General features: G+C 36.4%; 1 protein-coding gene across 2 annotated transcripts in view; it reads left to right on the forward strand.

The window, feature by feature from the left end:
• The window catches only part of LOC122226517 (cytochrome P450 20A1), a 74725-nt gene that overhangs the window by 9232 nt on the left and 47773 nt on the right, over positions 1-17720 (forward strand). For both annotated transcript variants that reach the window (XM_042949807.1, XM_042949808.1), the window contains exon 4: positions 1916-2058. In XM_042949807.1, the coding sequence (XP_042805741.1) occupies positions 1916-2058 (143 nt within the window). The remainder of the gene's footprint in view (positions 1-1915; positions 2059-17720) is intronic.

Raw genomic sequence — 17720 nt, forward strand, 5'->3', positions numbered from 1 at the left:
AAAGTATTAGAAGAAAACGTGGTTAAATATCAAATTGAGGATAGGTGTTGATAAACCTTTTCTTACCATGAGATCTAGGAGCCATCAAGCACAAGATAGGTAAACTATCTTAAATTTTTATGTAAATCTATATAAAAATGAGAAACTTCAGTACAATAAAAAGCACAGATTACTACCCATGATGTGTAGTTGATTACTATATTTCTGTAAAATAAAAAGGCACCCTGAAAAAGTTTAAAAGAGATGGGGAAACTATTTACCATCCATATATATAAGTAAAAACTAGTAAGAAAATAAAAATAAAAATGGAGATATAGAAAAATGGGCAAAAACAAGGTAATTAAGAAAAGAGGAAATAAAAATGGCCAATAAATAAATGAAGATTTCAACCTAATAATTAGTGGGATGCAAATACAAGTTTTACCTATCTTACTTGGAAGATACGAAAAATATTGGCAAAATGCATTGTTGCTAAGGGAATAGGCAAACATGGAATGTAAATATTTTATAAACTTGGGAGAGAGGGTTGGCAGGATCTTTGATTTAGCAATAATATCATAAAGAATTTATCATAAGTTGATATTCATATAATGAGAAAAGACATATTAATATTATTTACAATAAAAATTTGAAGCAAAGTTAAATGTTAGTGGCTGAATGAAAAAATATAATCAGGCCTTAATATGCTGATGTAGATTTATTTTGTTTACCAAATATCTATATGGCCTACTATATGCCAATACTATTATAAGCCATTTACAGATATTAACTCATTTAATCCTTAGAACAACCTTATGAAGTAGACATTAGAGAAAACTGAGGTGCAAAGAGGTTAGGTCATTGGCCCAAGATCACACAACTTATTAGTGATAGAAATGGGACTTGAAGGTAAGCAGTCTGGCCTGAGTTTGTGTTCTTAATCACTAAGCTTTCCATAACATGGAAGGATGGCTCTGTCAGGAAATTCAGAGATGAGTAAAACCAGACGTGGTCTCTGCTCCTGTGGAGCTTATGGTGTATTGGGGAGTAGGAGAACCATGTAAACATTGAAGTGATCATACTAATGAACTGGGAGAAGTGCTCTGAAAGAAGTGTTTGTATTTGTAAAATCTGACATTTTTCTGTTTCCTTCTGTTAAGTAATGTTAACAGCTATAAAAACAAAACAAAACAAAAGCAGTCTTATTGGGGCAGCTGCGTGGCTCAGTTGGTTGAGCAGCGACTCTTGACTTCGGCTCAGGTCATGATAGCACAGTCATGAGATTGAACCCTGTTTGGGGCTCTGAGCTGAGCGTAGAGCCTGCTTGGGATTCTCTCTCCCTCTGCCCCTCCTCTCTCTCTCTCTGTCAAAAAAAAAAAAAAATGCAGTCTCAAAAATGTTTAACATTATCTCTCTGGTGAAATTTAGATGAATTTTCTTTTGTATTTTACTGTTGTTTTAATTGTTTACAATGACAATGTATTTTTTTTGTATGAAACAATATAGTCATTAAAGAAACACTTAAAAAATGGATGAAAGAGAAAAAAGAAATTTCTGCACTCAGCCAAATAATTTTAACTGTAATACTTAACCTTTACACACCAATAACAATTTTGCTTTAAAACCAGTGGAATGAGCTTTTTTAAAAATCAAAGATATTGTTGTCATGTAGGTAGAATATTTATGTTAAGTATTAATTATTTATAGTGTAATTGCCAGTCAGGATATTGTATTCTTAACAGTTTTTATTGCCTCTTGAACTGTTCATATTTAGGAAAGATAATGAAGGGAGTTGGGAAAAAAGTTGGCATGCTGTTAGCTACAGTCCCCTACCTCCTTGATCTCTTTGTTTTGTGCTAGGTTTTTATAGTTGTTTTCTTTGTTTTCAGTTCTGTTGCCCACTTGGACTCAGAAATGCTTAATTTGTCTGTTTCAGCGGACCCTTTTGAAACCATGCTTAAGTCATTATTAAGGTATCAATCTGATGGTGGGAATGTGAATGAAAACCACATGAGGAAAAAATTATATGAAAGCGGTGTGACTAATTCTCTGCAGAGTAATTTTGCTCTCCTGCTAAAGGTAAGGTGATGAGAAGTGTGGCCCAGAATTCTTTAATACAGATGATAGTATATTTTTGACTATTAGTGTGTCTTGTCTTTGCTACTTTTTTTCTTGTCTTTCTAAGCTGATTTTTATTCTCCTGAAATTCTAAAACAAAACAAACAACAATAAATAATCTTCACACCTGTACTCTTCTGTGTAAGCTGGAATAATGGGAATGGAGAGAACCTGAACAAATTTTCTGTGTCAATAGATTTGTCCTTTGTGTTCAGGCCAGACTCTAAACTAGTCCCAAAACCTGATCTAAGCTCACTTAAAACACATTCTCTTGTTAAAACTGCAGATTTACTGGGCCTCTGCATAGACAAAACTAAATCATACTGCAGAGGGATCTGGCATTTTTTTTAAACAATTTTTTAAATTTATTTTTATTTTATTTACTTATTAAAGCATTTTTTTAGATGTTTTATTTTATATTTGAGAGAGACAGAGAGAGAGCATGGGCAGGTGAGGGGCAGAAAGATGGAGACACAATCTGAAGCAGGCTCCAGGCTCCGAGCTGTCAGCACAGAGCCCAATGTGGGGCTCAGACTCATGAGCAGTGAGAACACTACCTGAGCCACAATCAAACGCTTAACTGACTGAGCCACCCAGCAGCCCCAACAGTTTTTTTTTTTTAATTTTTTTTAATGTTTATTTATTTTTGAGATAGAAAGAGAGCACGCATGAGTGGGGGAGGGGAAGATAGAAGTGGAAACACAGAATCTGAAGCAGGCTCCAGGCTCTGAGCTGTCAGCACAGAACCTAACACAGGGCTCACTCAAACTCACAAACTGCAAGATCATACCTGAGCCAACGTCCGATGCTTAACCAACTGAGCCACCCAGGCGCTCCTTAATTTTTTTAATGTTTATTTATTTTTTGAGAGAGAGTGTGAGTGGAGAAGGAGCAGAGAGAGAGGAAGACACAGAATCTGAAGCAGGCTCTAGGCTCTGAGTTGTTAGCACAGAGCCCGATGGAGGCTCAAACCCTCAAACTGTGAGATTGTGACCTGAGCCAAAGTTGGACACAACCAGCTGAGCCACCCAGGCACCCCTAGGGATCTGACATTTTTAAGATGTTCCACAAATGACTTATTTACAAAGTTTGAGAACAACAGTAATCCATACTATTTACTTTTTGTCCCTAAAGATCCTTAGCTGAGCCCTATGTGCTGACAGTTCTCTGTGTCCCAATAGCACTGTTCCAAACCTTCACCCTTATTCTACTATTGCTAACAAATCCCTTTGCTTGCTGTAGGTGTCTTTGCCTCCTGGTTTGCTGAGACCATAGTGTCCCTTACCTGTAAATTCCCTCAATATCCTATTTCCCCACAAACAAACTCTATCCATCTCAATCTTGTTCTTTCTTGTCATTTTAAATCTTAAAGAACCCTTTCTTCTGTACAAAACTAATCCATCCATTTGTGCTCTTTAAAAACAATGGAATTGGGGCACCTGGGTGGTTTAGTTGGTTGAGCGACCGACTTCGGCTCAGGTCATGATCTCACAGTTTGTGAGTTCAAGCCCCGCATGGGGCTCTGTGCTGACAGATTAGAGCCAGGAGCCTGCCTCAGATTCTGTCTCCCTCTCTCTTTGCCCCTCCCCCACTCATATTCTGTCTCTCTCAAAAATAAATAAACATTAAAAAAAATTTTAATAATGGAATTTATAAAATTAACGTATGGTTGCTGTAGAAAACATTTTATTTTTTATTTTTTTTAATGTTTATTTTTGAGAGAGAGACAGAGACAGAGCACAAGTCGGGGAGGGGCAGAGAGAGGGGGAGACACATAATCCAAAGAAGGCTCCAGGCTCTGAGCTGTCAGCACAGAGTCTGACCCGGGGCTGGAACTCACGGACTATGAGATCATGGCCTGAGCTGAAGTCGGATGCTCAACCAACTGAGCCACCCAGCCACCCCGGAAAACATTAACTTTATTATTATTTTTTTTATAATGTTTATTTTGAGAAAGTGGGGGAGCGGCAGAGAGAGAGAGAGAGGATCCCAAGCAGGCTCTGTGCCATCAGCTCAGAGCCCGATGTGGGGCTCAAACTCACAAATTAGTGAGATCATGAGCTGAGCTGAAGTCAAGAGTTGGACATTTAGCCGACTGAGCCACCCAGGTGCCCCAGAAAGCATTATTAACTTTAAATAAATCATTCATAATATCACTATAGATGTATGTGTGGTTGAGATCATACTGTATGTATAATTTTATATACTTTTCACCTTAAAATGTATCACAAACGTTTTTCCATGCCATTAGAATTTCCCCCAAAATAACTAAAATTATGTTTACTTTTTTCTGATTCATTTTATAAAATATGGAAAAATTTAGGAAATCCTAAGGAAAAAAATAAACATTTTTAATGCTATCCATTACTCATTGATAACCATGTTCAACATTTTAAAATGCTTTCTATCATTTTATTTTTTCTGTACACATTAGAATTTTAATCAGCATCATACTATATTGATAGTTTTAGATTCTGAATTGTTTTTAAGATTTTATTTTTAATCTCTACATCCAAACTCACAACCCCAAGATCAAGAGTCACATGCTTTACTGACTGAGTCAACCAGGTGCCCCTAGATTCTGCATTTTTATTTCCATTTTATTATAAGCACTTATAACATTATTCTTTGATAATTACATTTGAAAAGAGTGTCTACTCTCAATATTACCTTCCAAATATCTTTCAAATTGATCTTCTTTCAATCAGCACTGCCACCATCCTAGTTTAAGCTTCCATAATCTTACCTTGATTGCTTGTTTTTTTAACTTCTCTCTGCCCTTCTCCCCTAATTCGTTTTCTATCCTCTGCAGGGATTCTTAAACTCTTCTTATGACACATATCCCTTGTACCTTTAGTGAAACCTATGGAGTCCTTCTGAGAATAACATTTTAAAATGTGTACCTACAGGGCTGTCTGTGTGGCTCTCAGTTGGACATCTGACCCTTGATCTTGACTCAGATCATGATCTTTGTTCGTGAGTTTGAGCCCCACATTGGGGCTCTGTGCTGATGGCACAGAGCCTGCTTGGGATTCTGTCTCTCCTTCTCTCAGCCCCTCACCTGCTTTTATGCTCTCTCTCTCTCTTAAGATAAATAAATAAACTTAAAAATATGTGTAACTACAAGGGAAAACGATATACTAATAAGAATATTATTTTTTAAAAATTTGTGATATTTTAATGTATGTACCTCATCTTCATTATTTTTTTTAACGTTTTATTTATTTTTGAGAGCGCAAGTGGGGTAGGAGCAGAGAGAGTGGGGGACAGAGGATCCAAAGCAGCCTCTGTGCTGAGAACAGTGAGCCTGATGCGGGGCTCAAACTCTCATGTGAGAGCATAACCTGAGCCGAAATCGGATGCTCAACCGACTGAACCACCCAGGTGCCTCTATACATCATTATTAATTCATTAAATAACAAGATCTAGCAATGTTTCTAAAACTTCCATAATTTTAATTAAGTTTTTACATTTAATGGATTCTATTTTAATTTTTTATTTTTTTTAAGTTTTTATTTAAATTTCAGTTAACATTAGTGTTATATTAGTTTCAGGTGTATAATATAATGATTCAGCAATTCCATAAATCACCTGATAGTAATCACAAGTGCACTCCTTAATTCCCATCACCTATCTCCCTTCTGGTAACCATCAGTTTGTTCTGTACAGTTGAATCTGTTTCTTGGTTTGCCTCTCTCTCTCTCTCTCTCTCTCTCTCTCATTTTTTTCCCTCCCTTTGCTTCTTTGTTTTGTGTTTTAAATTCCACATATGAGTGAAATCATATGGTATTTTCTGATGGAAAATACTGTCTTTTCTGACGGACTTATTTATCATAATACTCTCTCACTCTACCCATGTTGTTACAAATGGCAACAACAATGCAAAAGATTTCCTTCTTTTTATGGGTGATTAATATTCCGTTGTATACATATACACCACATCTTCTTTATTCATTTATCAATGGATGGACATGAGCTATTTCCATAATTTGGCTATTGTAAATAATGCTGCTTTAGGGCCGCCTGGGTGGATTAGTCAGTTAAGCATCCGACTTTGGCTCGGGTCGTGATCTCACGGTTTGAGCCCTGTGTCAGGCTCTGTGCTGACAGCTCAGAGCCTGGAGCCTGCTTTGGATTCTGTGTCTCCCTCTCTTTCTGTCCCTTCCCCACTTGCGCTCCTGTCTCCCTCTCTCTCAAAAATAAATAATAAACGTTAAAAAAATTTTAAAAACAAAAAATAATGCTACTTTAAACATCGAAGTGCATGTATCCTTTTGAATTAGTACTTTTGTATTCTTTAAATACCTAATAGTGTGATTGCTGGATCATAGGGTGTAAAACTTTCATAAATTAACTAACTGATGGATTGGGGCATGGAGCCCAATACAGGGGTTGAACTCATAACCTTGAGATCAAGACCTGAGCTGAGATCAAGAGTTGGATGCTTAACCATCTGAACCACCCCGGTGCCCCAAAACTTCCATAATATTAAAGTAATGGCATTATGAGGGACAAAACCATTATTTTGAGAGTTTTGTAATAAGTGTCATATGATGTGTACATATTTGAAATTTGTATCGATGACAGAGTCAAAGGACCTATATTCACAATTAAAAGAAATGCTAAATTTCAATCAGGGGTGAGTAAAAAATAAAGATTTTTCTCCTTCATTCAATTTCATGAACTGCTGGATTCTAGGTAGAGACCCTTTTGTGTCTGTGGACTTGAGATTCAAAACCTGTGAGAATAGATATTTTCAAAATGCAATTCTTAGTTTAATTTTTTAAAAATGTTTTTATTTATTTATTTTTAATTTTTTTTAATGTTTATTTATTTTTGACAGAGAGAGACATAGTGCAAGCAGGGGACAGGCAGAGAGAGAGGGAGACACAGAATCCGAAGCAGCCTCCAGGCTCCGAGCTGTCAGCACAGAGCCTGATGTGGGGCTTGAACCCATGGACCATGAGATCATGACCTGAGCCGAAGTCAGACACTGAACCGACTGAGCCACCCAGGCACCCCTGTTTTTATTTATTTTTGAGAGAGAAAGAGAGACACAGAGCGTGAGTGAGGGAGGGGCAGAGAGAGAGGGAGACACAGAATCTGAAGCAGGCTCCAGGCTCTGAGCTGGCAGCACAGAGCCCAACGCAAGGCTCGAGCTTGTGAACCATGGGATCATGACCTGAGCCAAAGTTGGACACTTAACCAACTGAGCCACCCACGTGCCCCTGCAATTCTTATTTTATTATTTCCTTAATCAAAAACCTCCACTGGCTTCCCTTTGCTCTTGGGACAAATTCCAGAATATTTAATGTAAGTTTTAAAGGCCATTTGTGATTTAGCTTGCCTACTTTTCCACCCTCATTTCTCATTCTTATTTGTGCTTATACTCTAGCCACTTTGGTTTTCTTTTAGTTTTATACCTTGTTCTCTCCTGTCTCAAGGCCTCTGTATATGCTGTTCTCATCGCTTAGATTGTCTCCTCTAACTACTCACATACCTAGTAAACGCAAGTTCATCTTTTAGCTCTTAGTTTGAATGTCACTCCTCAGGGAAACCATCTCTAATTATTCCACTGTCCCCTTTTAGATGCTGTCATGACAGTCTGTACTTTTCCTTCACAACACTTTCCATTTTGTTAATTACATTTTGTGTAATTCTTTGAATGTCTGTGTCCTAAACTGTATGCTCTATGCAGGGAAGGACTATTCTGTATTAATTATGTCTGTATACTTGGCTCTTGGTGTAGAATAGACTCTTAGTAAACATTTATTAAAACTAACAAGGTTAGGGGCACCTGGGTGGCTCAGTTGGTTAAGTGTCCAGACTTCTAAAAAATTTAGCAAAAAAAAAAAAAAAAACAAAACCTGACCAGTTTAAAGTTTAGTCATTGTCTCCTTTGTTTTCTCTATGAGTCAAACTCATCTCTCTATTTAAAAAAATATGTATTTTTTTAATGTTTATTTTTGAGAGGGAGACAGAGTGCAAGTGGGGAGGGCAGAGAGAAAGAGGTAAACACAAATCCAAAGCAGGCTTCAGGCTCTGAGCTGTCAGCACAGAGCCCAACGCAGGGCTCAATGCGCTAACCCTGAGATCATGACCTGAGCTGAAGTCGGATGCTTAACTGACTTAGCCACCCAGGTGCCCCATCTTCTGTCTTAAGAAATAGGCTTCTCATGTTGCCTGGCCAACTCCTACTCTAGTATCCAGTTTAGTTATGTACCCTTCTTCATGCACCTTCTTTAAACTACAGTAACAACCTGACATGACAAAATTAAATTGATTTTCTTATCTTTCTCCCTTCTTAGATTGTGTTTTCCATCTCCTTTTTTCTTACCTTTGTGCTTCAAAATGTAGTTATTTATTTTGTTGTATGTTTGATGTAGCTCCTTGGAAATAGGATTATCTTACAGTGTGAAGATTAAGCTTGGGCAAGAAGCTTTGAATCTTGCTTCTACCATTTAGTATCTGCATGATGGTTTGTATGTTACTTGGCCTTTCTGAGCTTTCATTTCCTTATCTTAATAACATCTACATTACAAATTTCCTGTGAGGATGATGTGAAATAATGATTTAAAATTCCCAACTACAGGTCTTAGGACACAGTAACTACTACTCAAGAAATAGCTCTCTTTTTTGTTTGTTTGTTTGTTTGTTTGAAAAGTAGATTTTCTTTCTTTCTTTTCTGAGGGATGGGGGACAGAGGGAGAGAGAGAATCTTAAGAGAGATGCACGGCTCCATCTCACAACCACCATGAGATCATGACCTGAGCTAAAATCAAGAGTCAGATGCTTAACTGACTGAGCCATCCAGGTGCCCCCACATGGGTCAGTTTTATTTTCTTTACCTTCTCATCTTCTATTACTTTGTTCATTCCTCCTAAAAATGTTCTTAAATGCACATTATAAGCCCTTCTGTAACTTTTTTGAGTTATAGAATACCTGAAAGTTGTTAAGAGGATGCATAATTGACTCTTAACTACTTTTTAAAAATAACATTTAATAAGTACTTAATGCCATTTTTTCATTATCAGAGTTTTGTTTGAAACTAATACTTTCTATTTAAGACTTGAGGCTGAAAAAAAAAAAAAAAGACTTGAGGCTGGCTTGCTGAGTTTACTGGAAGCATTAATACATTGACTCCTCTGCACAGTTTTCCTCCTAAAAACAGACGAACCAAGGCCTTTATCCATGGCTGGATGTTGATAAGTCTCTCTCCTTCCAGTTCCTATTTCTACTGGCCCGTCAGGAAACTTATATACCAAATCTCCACCCTCTCATTGTTATCATTCCTGTTTGGTGTGTCAAACAAACCTTATTAGCTTTGCTCACATCATGTTCTCAAGGCCTATTAGGCTTCCTACTTGGGTTGTCACGCCTGTTTTGTCATCCCTCATCGTCCTCCCTGGAAGCAGTTAGGTTGCCTTTCTCTGAACATTCACAAGTCAGAATCTTCTTTTCTGTTCTGTTTAAATACCTAACATTTGCCAGTAACCAACATCTTTTCGTATTTAATTGTATAGCTCCAGGGAGTTTTGCCCATTTCTCCTTGCTTTGCTTTCAGTGGTGACAGAAATACCTTTTTTTTTTAAAGTAATATTTATTGTAAGCCTTAATTATTCTTTCTTCTGTGCTTCAAACTAAGTAATTCTAACTTTTTAATCTTTTATCATAGGCTCTATTTCCCAAACTTTCTTCTTTGCTTTTGTTCTGTATTCCAGATTTTACTTCTCCTACCTGATTAAAGGCAAATCAAGATGGAAAATTATTTCCAAATTTTCATGTTTCTTGCCATCATAGTTTTAAGTTTTGGTTCATAGACTGGGTCCAAATGTGAGAAATATATTTTGAGTTTATATTGTCAATCCCGTAGTACAAGCAAGTTACTTAGTCATCAGAAATACTAGTTAAATGTTTAATCAGGAAGAATATGACTAGAGAGTGCTGCTGTCAGAACATCTTCCTTTTCCTTACCAATATTTTTCTTTGAGGGAAGAGTGCTGTTACCAGAGTTATTCCCCCCCCAAAATAAATGTTACTTTATATTCACATAATAATCTTTTTGCCTTTTTTTGTTTTTGTTTTTTTGTCCAGATCTGAGTTCTTTGTTCGGATTCTTCTCTAATCCTTTCAAACCTCATCCTTTGACTTCTGGTTCCTTCCTGTCCTGACCATCCTTGCTCCAAGGCTGTGTGTAAACCTCCACTTTAATTCTGTGAGTGTAACTTCTCTATTCTCTGTGCTGAAACCCCATATTCTCCTGTCACTTGTGGGAAAAATTCTGATTTAATAACTATTTCTGGATTTGTAATTTAGGACTATTATCCAGAATCTTCTTAATTGACAGCTTAGTAATAGTTAATAGTGAAAATTGTTGAGTTTGTTGGTCCAGTGGATTGTATGAACTCATTTAAGCCTCACAACAATTTTATAAATAGGTGTTGTTATTTACCCCTTTTTACAGATGAGGAACCATAGAACGGTTAAATTAACCAGTCCAAGGTCATATAGCTCGTAAATAGTAGGATCAGGATATCATTCCAGTCTGGCACATTTCTTCTCTAGCTTGTTCTGCTACCCTAGGATGTAGTTTTGCTTGGCTAGGTTTTTTTTTTTTTTCCCTTTTTTAAAAAATCTTTTTTAAGTTTGCAGTCACAATAATAACCTAATGCAAGGTGGAATTGAAAATCATTTGCTTCTCTGAAATTCTAATAATTTCACAATAATTACCTAAAGACTTTCTTTTTTTAAAGATTATTTATTTATTTTGAGTGAGAGAGAGAGAGAGTACAAACGAGGGAGACAGAGAGTGGGAGAGAGAGAATCCCAAGGAGGCTCCATGCTGTTGGTGCAGAGCCTGATGTGGGGCTTGATCCCATGAACCATGATATCATGACTTGAGCCAATGCTCAACTGACTGAGCCACACAGGAGCCCCACCCTGGATTTAATTTAAATGAAAGATCCCAGGATTCCCCTTTTTTTTTTAATGTTTATTTTTGAGATAGAGACACAGCACCAATGGGGGAGAGGCAGAGAGAGAGAAGGCAACGCAGAATCTGAAGCTGGCACCAGGGTCTCAACCTGTCAGCACAGAGCCGGACGTGGGGCTCAAGCCCACAAACTGAGAGATCATGACCTGAGCCAAAGTCAAACATTCAACTGGCTGAGCCACCCAGGTGCCCCCTCGGATTTCATTTAAAAACCAGCTACGTATAAAATCTTTTATACATTATTAGAAATATAAGCTCCAGGGGCACTTTCCCTCACTTTCTCTCTCTCTCTCAAAAATAAATAAACATTAAAATAAATTTAAAGAAATATAAGCTCCAAAAGAAAAATGGCTAAAGATGTGAACATGGAGTACATTGAAGAAAACATGTTAAATGGCCTCTAAATATTTGAAGCTTGTCTAAACCCTACCAGTAATTAGCAAAATAAGCCAATTAAAGCCATGTTGAGATATTTTTTACCTGTTAGGCTGACAGGGTCTTTTTTTTTAATGACAATACCTACTTATATCAGAGGTGTGGGAAATGGGTACTTTGATATTGCTGATAACAATATAAATTGATAAGTGCTTCTGCAAGGCAGCATGGCTATATATATCAAAAGCTTAAAAAATGATTACTATTTAACTCAGAAATTTCATATGTAAGGGAAGCCAAATGGAAATAGATGTATGTACAAAGATGATTACTGAAGCATTGTTTATTATAGCAGAAATTGGAAATACTTAAATGCCCAATAATAGAGGATTATTTAAATGATAGTGAATCCTTACAATGGATCAGAATAAAGACATTAAAAAGACGGCAGACGTTTATTTATTAATATATGGGGATTATTTTAAGATGGTGTTTGTTTGGGCTGGCATAACAAAGTATCACAAACTTGATGGCTTAAAAAACAGAAATATATTGTCTCACAGCTCTGGAGGCTAGAAATCCAAGATCAAGGTGTCAGCAGGGTTGACTCCTTCTGAGCACTGTGAGGGAGAATCTGTCTTGTGTTTCTTCCTGGTTTCTGGTTTTGCTGGCAATCTTTGGTGTTCCTTGTCTGGTAAGATGTATCACTCCATTCTCTGCCTTCATGTTTATAAGGAGGTCTCCATGTGTGTATCCTTTTTTTATAAGGACGCAGTCATATTGTATCAAGATCCACCCTAATGTGCTCATCTTCCACATCTGTAGAGAGCCTCTTGCCAAAAAAGGTCTCATCCACAGGTACTGTGGGTTAGGACTGTAAGATTTTTTTGGGGGGATACAATTCAACCCATAACATAATGGTAGGTGAAAAAACCAGCATACAAAACAGTTTGTATAGTATTAGTATGTTTTCCAAAGTATATCTATATACACACATGTATGCACATTTATAGATGGATATTCATCCCATAGAAAAGCATATAAAAAGCTAGGTACAAAAATGTTGTAAGTAGGTATCTCCATCTGGGTTAAATTTAGGGTGATTTAGTTAATTTCTATATTTTCATTTATATTATTTTACTTTCTTTTCATTGATTTATACAATTCAGGAAAACTGAACTCAGCTATCAGGGATAGTCTGAATATTTGAATTTTCATTAGGAACAAAGCTTAATAATTCATTGAATAATTAAAACCAAAACTGAGTTTATTCCAAGAACAAAGCCTTTTATTTATGGACTTTTTAGGACTGTATATTTGGTTTCCTTTATTTTTCTGGAAACGGCTAATATGCAGGAGTTGATTTGGGAAGAATTATGTTCCTTGCTGGTTACTGTGTTGTTCAGTATTTTTCATCAGAGCTGTTTTTTGTTTTTTGTCTTTTGAAAAATTAAAAAAAAACTGTTCTTTGTAAAAAGCCAAATTTTATGAAATGAAAGATCTGATGATCAACGACGTTACATTTAGTTACATTTACATATAGTTGGGACATATATTACTAGTAAGACAGACTTGAGTATTTAAAGAAGTATCTATTAACTTCTGAGAGAGTTCTCTTAGTCTTGTCAGAAACATAACTTATTCTTTGTAGTAGATACAGGACAGTCATTTTGAAAAAGAGAGTTGGTTATATTCACTAAATATTTATTGAGCATCTAAGATTTGCCAGACACTGCTAGGTACTAGGATTGATTACCAGTATAAAAAGCTACCCTCAAGAAGGTTTATGTCTAATGGTTAAGTACTGGGTCTTTAAATAATATAGTGATGCTACGTAAATGCATTCCTTTTGTTAAATGTTGGAACCAGTCTCAAACTGAGTTTCTGACAGCAAACTTTTTACCACTTTCTATTTCTCTTACTCTTAAGTCTACTCTTGGCCTATATCCTGACCCTTAATCTCAAAACACCTTCTATTTTTGAAGTTCCAATTGTCTTCTGATTTTAGTTTCCCAACAAGAACATAATTGGTTAGTCTAAGAGTATATGTTCTTACCTTTTTTACTTATATAAAGAGAAGCATAATGGTTGACAGCTTGGACTCTTCATCACACTGATATATTCAATATATTCAATATATTCAATATATATATTCCTAGGTTGGAATACGAATTCTTTGATTTTTGTTGTGTAGCCTTGGGCATGTTACTTTTTTGTGTGATACATTTCCTCATTTATAAAATGAGGGTAATAACGGTTACTTGTCTCATAGTATTAAGGATTAAATGAATTCATACATTAGAAGATGCTTCCAAATAGTTTTCCAGAGTAGTTTTACCACTTACAGTCTCATGGCAGAGTATGAGCATTCTCCATTTTCTGCATCCTCACTGTTCCTTGGTATTGTTAGATGTATAGAGGTTTCTCATTGTGATTTTAATTTGTATTTTCCTGATAGCTAATAAAATTGAACATTTTTTTCATTTGTTAACTTTGAGGTAGTGTTACTTAAAATCTTTTCACCATTTTTCTTTGGGGTCTTCTCTATTTTTAATTTTTAAGAGGTCTTAAAAATTTCCAAGTTTAAGAACTTTATTGAAATATTAATTATCTTCCTCTGTGGCTTGGTTTTATATGCTCTTAACCTTGTCTTTTGATGAACAGATACTAATGTTAGTGTAGTCAACTTATTATTCTTTTGCCTTTTTTGTTACTGCATTTTGTGTCCTATGTAAGAAATTTTTTTTTAATTTCAAGCTTTTATTTAAATTTTGGTTAGTTAACATAGTAAAAAATGTTTATCCTAATGTTATGAAGATATTCGTCTGAGTTTTGTTTTGAGGCTTTTACTGTTTAATTTTTACACTTAGATCTATAATACATTTGGTGTTTATTGTATAAATAATGAGGAAGGGAGTTAACATTCATATTTTTCTAGGCAGTTATCCAGTTGGTCCAGCATAACCTATTGAAAAGATCATCCTTTCTTTATTATACTGTAATGTTACCTTTATCATAAACCAGGTGATTGTATAGGTCACTTGATTTATGTAAAGTTATCTTTACGTGTTATGGAATCTTCTACTCCATGAACATGGAAGAGTACACTTCCTCTTATTTTGGTCTTTAGTTTTTCTCAATATATATATTTTTTTACTTTTCAGTGTAAAGGTCATGTCTTTTATTAAAGTTACTTCTAGATATTTAGTGGGGCTTTGATGCTGTCGTAAATGGTACTGTTTTTAAATTTCTTTTTTTGCTGATACATACAACTGATTTTTTTGCATATTAACCTTGTAGTCATTAACCTTGCCAGATTTCCTTATTAACTCTAATGGTTTATCCTGGTATTTGAGATCAATGGACAGTTTTCTTTTCCATTTCTACTACCTTTTCTTTCTTTTCTTGTTTTCTTGCCAAACATTCTGTTATATTTTTAATGTCCTTAGGCTCTGTAGTACCTTCCCTCTCTTGTTTCTTTTTTTTTTTTTTAATTTTTTTTCAACGTTTTTTATTTATTTTTGGGACAGAGAGAGACAGAGCATGAACGGGGGAGGGGCAGAGAGAGAGGGAGACACAGAATCGGAAACAGGCTCCAGGCTCCGAGCCATCAGCCCAGAGCCTGACACGGGGCTCGAACTCACGGACCGCGAGATCGTGACCTGGCTGAAGTCAGACGCTTAACCGACTGCGCCACCCAGGCGCCCCTCTCTTGTTTCTTTTTAAAAAAAAATTTTTTTTAAATGTTCATTTATTTTTGAAACAGAGACAGAGCTTGAGTGGGAGAGGGACAGAGAGAGAAAGGGAGACACAGAATCTGAAGCAGGCTCCAGGCCCTGAGCTGTCAGCACAGAGCCTGACATGAGGCTTGAACTAGTGAACCCCATATCTTGTCCTATGCAATTCAATTCTTGATTAGTGTTTCTAATGGTCTTTATTTTATTTTATTTTTTAAAGATTTTTATTTATTTATTTCTTGAGGGAGAAAGAGACAGTGTGAGTAGGGAAGAGCAGAGATAGGGGGAGAGAATCCCAAGCAGGCTTCACAATGCTAGAGCAGAGCACTACATGGGGCTCAGACTCAAGAACCATGAGACAATGACCGAAGCCGAAATCAAGAGTCAGCTTACCTGACTGAACCACTAAGTCTCCCCTAAAGATCTTTATTATTGTGGGTCCAGTCAGGAGAGAGAAAGCACACAATTATTTAAATAGGAAAAGTTTAATATAAAGAATTATTAGCTATAATGGGACTGCAGTAATGAGAGATTGGCTCGTCAGAAGTAAACAGAACTCTAAAGAATATAGGATAGCAGGTATAGGGAGCAGTCACCAATTCTAGGGCTGAGACAGAGGGCCCATGCCCCAAGGACTGAGACCCAGACTCTGTTTTAAGGGGCAGAGCCGTGAATGGGAACTCTTGAAATCAGATTCCTTTTTTTTTTTTTTTTTTTAATTTATTCTCAGGTTAGTTAATACACCGCGTAGTCTTGGCTACGGGAGATTCATCACTTATATTTAACACCCAATGTTCATCCCAACAAGTGCCCTTCTTAATGCCCATCACACATTTTCCCCATCCCCATCAACCCTCAGTTCTCTGTATTTGAGAGTCTCTTACAGTTTGCCTCCGTCTCTGTTTTTATCTTTTTCTTCCCTTCCCCTATGATCATCTGTTAAGTTTCTCAAATTCCACATATGAGGGAAATCATATGATATCTTTCTCTGACCATTTTGCTTAGCATAATACTCTCCAGTTCCATTCATGTTGTTGCAAATGGCAAGATTTCATTCTTCTTTATCACTGAGTAATATTTCATTGTGTATATATCTTCTTCATCCATTCATCAGTTGATGGACTTTTGGGCTCTTTCCATAATTTGGCTATTGTTGATAGTGCTGCTATAAACATTGGGGTGCCTGTGCCCCTTCAAATCACCATTCCTGTATCCTTTGGATAAATACTTGGTAGTGCAATTGCTGGGTCATAGGATAATTCTATTTTTAATTTTTTGAGGAACCTCTACATTCTTTTCCAGAGTGACTGCACCAGTGTCCATTCCCATCAACAGTGCAAGAGGGTTTCCCTTTCTCCACATCCTCTCCCACGTCTGTAGTTTCCTGAGTTGTGAATTTTAGCCACTCAGAGCGGTGTGAGGTGGTATCTCATTGTGGTTTTGATTTATATTTCCTGATGATGAGTGATGTTGAGCATCTTTTCATATGTCTCTTGGCCATCTGGATGTCTTCTTTGGTAAAGTGTCTATTCATGTCTTCTGCCCATTTCTTCATTGGATTATTTGTTTTTTGGGTGTTGAGTTTGGTAGTTCTTTATAGATTTCTGATACTAACCCTTTATCTGATATGTGATTTGCAAATATATTCTCCCATTCCGTCAGTTGCCTTTCAGTTTTGTTGTTTCCCTTGCTGTGCAGAAGCTTTTTATTTTCATGAGGTCCCAGTGGTTCATTTTTGCTTTTGTTTCCCTTGCCTTCGGAGACATGTCAAGTAAGATGTTGCTGTAGCTGAGGTCAAAGAAGTTGCTGCCTCTTTTCTCCTTTAAGATTTTGATGATTTCATGTCTAACGTTTAGGTCTTTCATCCATTTTGAATTTATTTTTGTGTATGGTGTAAGAAAGTTGTCCAGTTTCATTCTTCTGCATGTCGCTGTCCAATTCTCCCAGCACCATTTGCTAAAGAGGCTGTCTTTTTTCCATTGGATACTCTTTCCTGCTTTGTCAGACATTAGTTGGCCATACATTTGTGGGTCCAATTCTGTGTTCTCTATTCTATTCCATTGGTTTATGTGTCTGTTTTTGTGCCAATACCATACTGTCTTGATGATTACAGCTTTGTAGTAGAGGCTAAAGTCGGATTGTGATGCCTCCCATTTTGGTTTTCTTTTTCAACATTACTTTGGCTATCTGGGGTCTTTTGTGGTTCCATACAAATTTTAGGATTGTTTGTTCCAACTTTGAGAAGAATGCCAGTGCAATTTTGATTGGGATTGCATTGAATGTGTAGATAGCTTTGGGTAGTATTGACATTTTAACAATATTTATTCTTCCAATCCATGAACACGGAATGTTTTTCTATTTCTTTTTGTCTTCTACAGTTTCCTTCATAAGTTTTCTATAGTTTTCAGCATACAGATCTTTTACATCTTTGGTTAGGTTTATTCCTAGGTATTTTATGGTTCTTGGTGCAATTGTAAATGGGATCAATTTCTTGATTTCTCTTTCTGTTGCTTCATTAT

Source organism: Panthera leo, chromosome C1 (assembly GCF_018350215.1).
Source record: "Panthera leo isolate Ple1 chromosome C1, P.leo_Ple1_pat1.1, whole genome shotgun sequence".
In the NCBI taxonomy this organism is placed as follows: Eukaryota; Metazoa; Chordata; class Mammalia; order Carnivora; family Felidae; genus Panthera; species Panthera leo.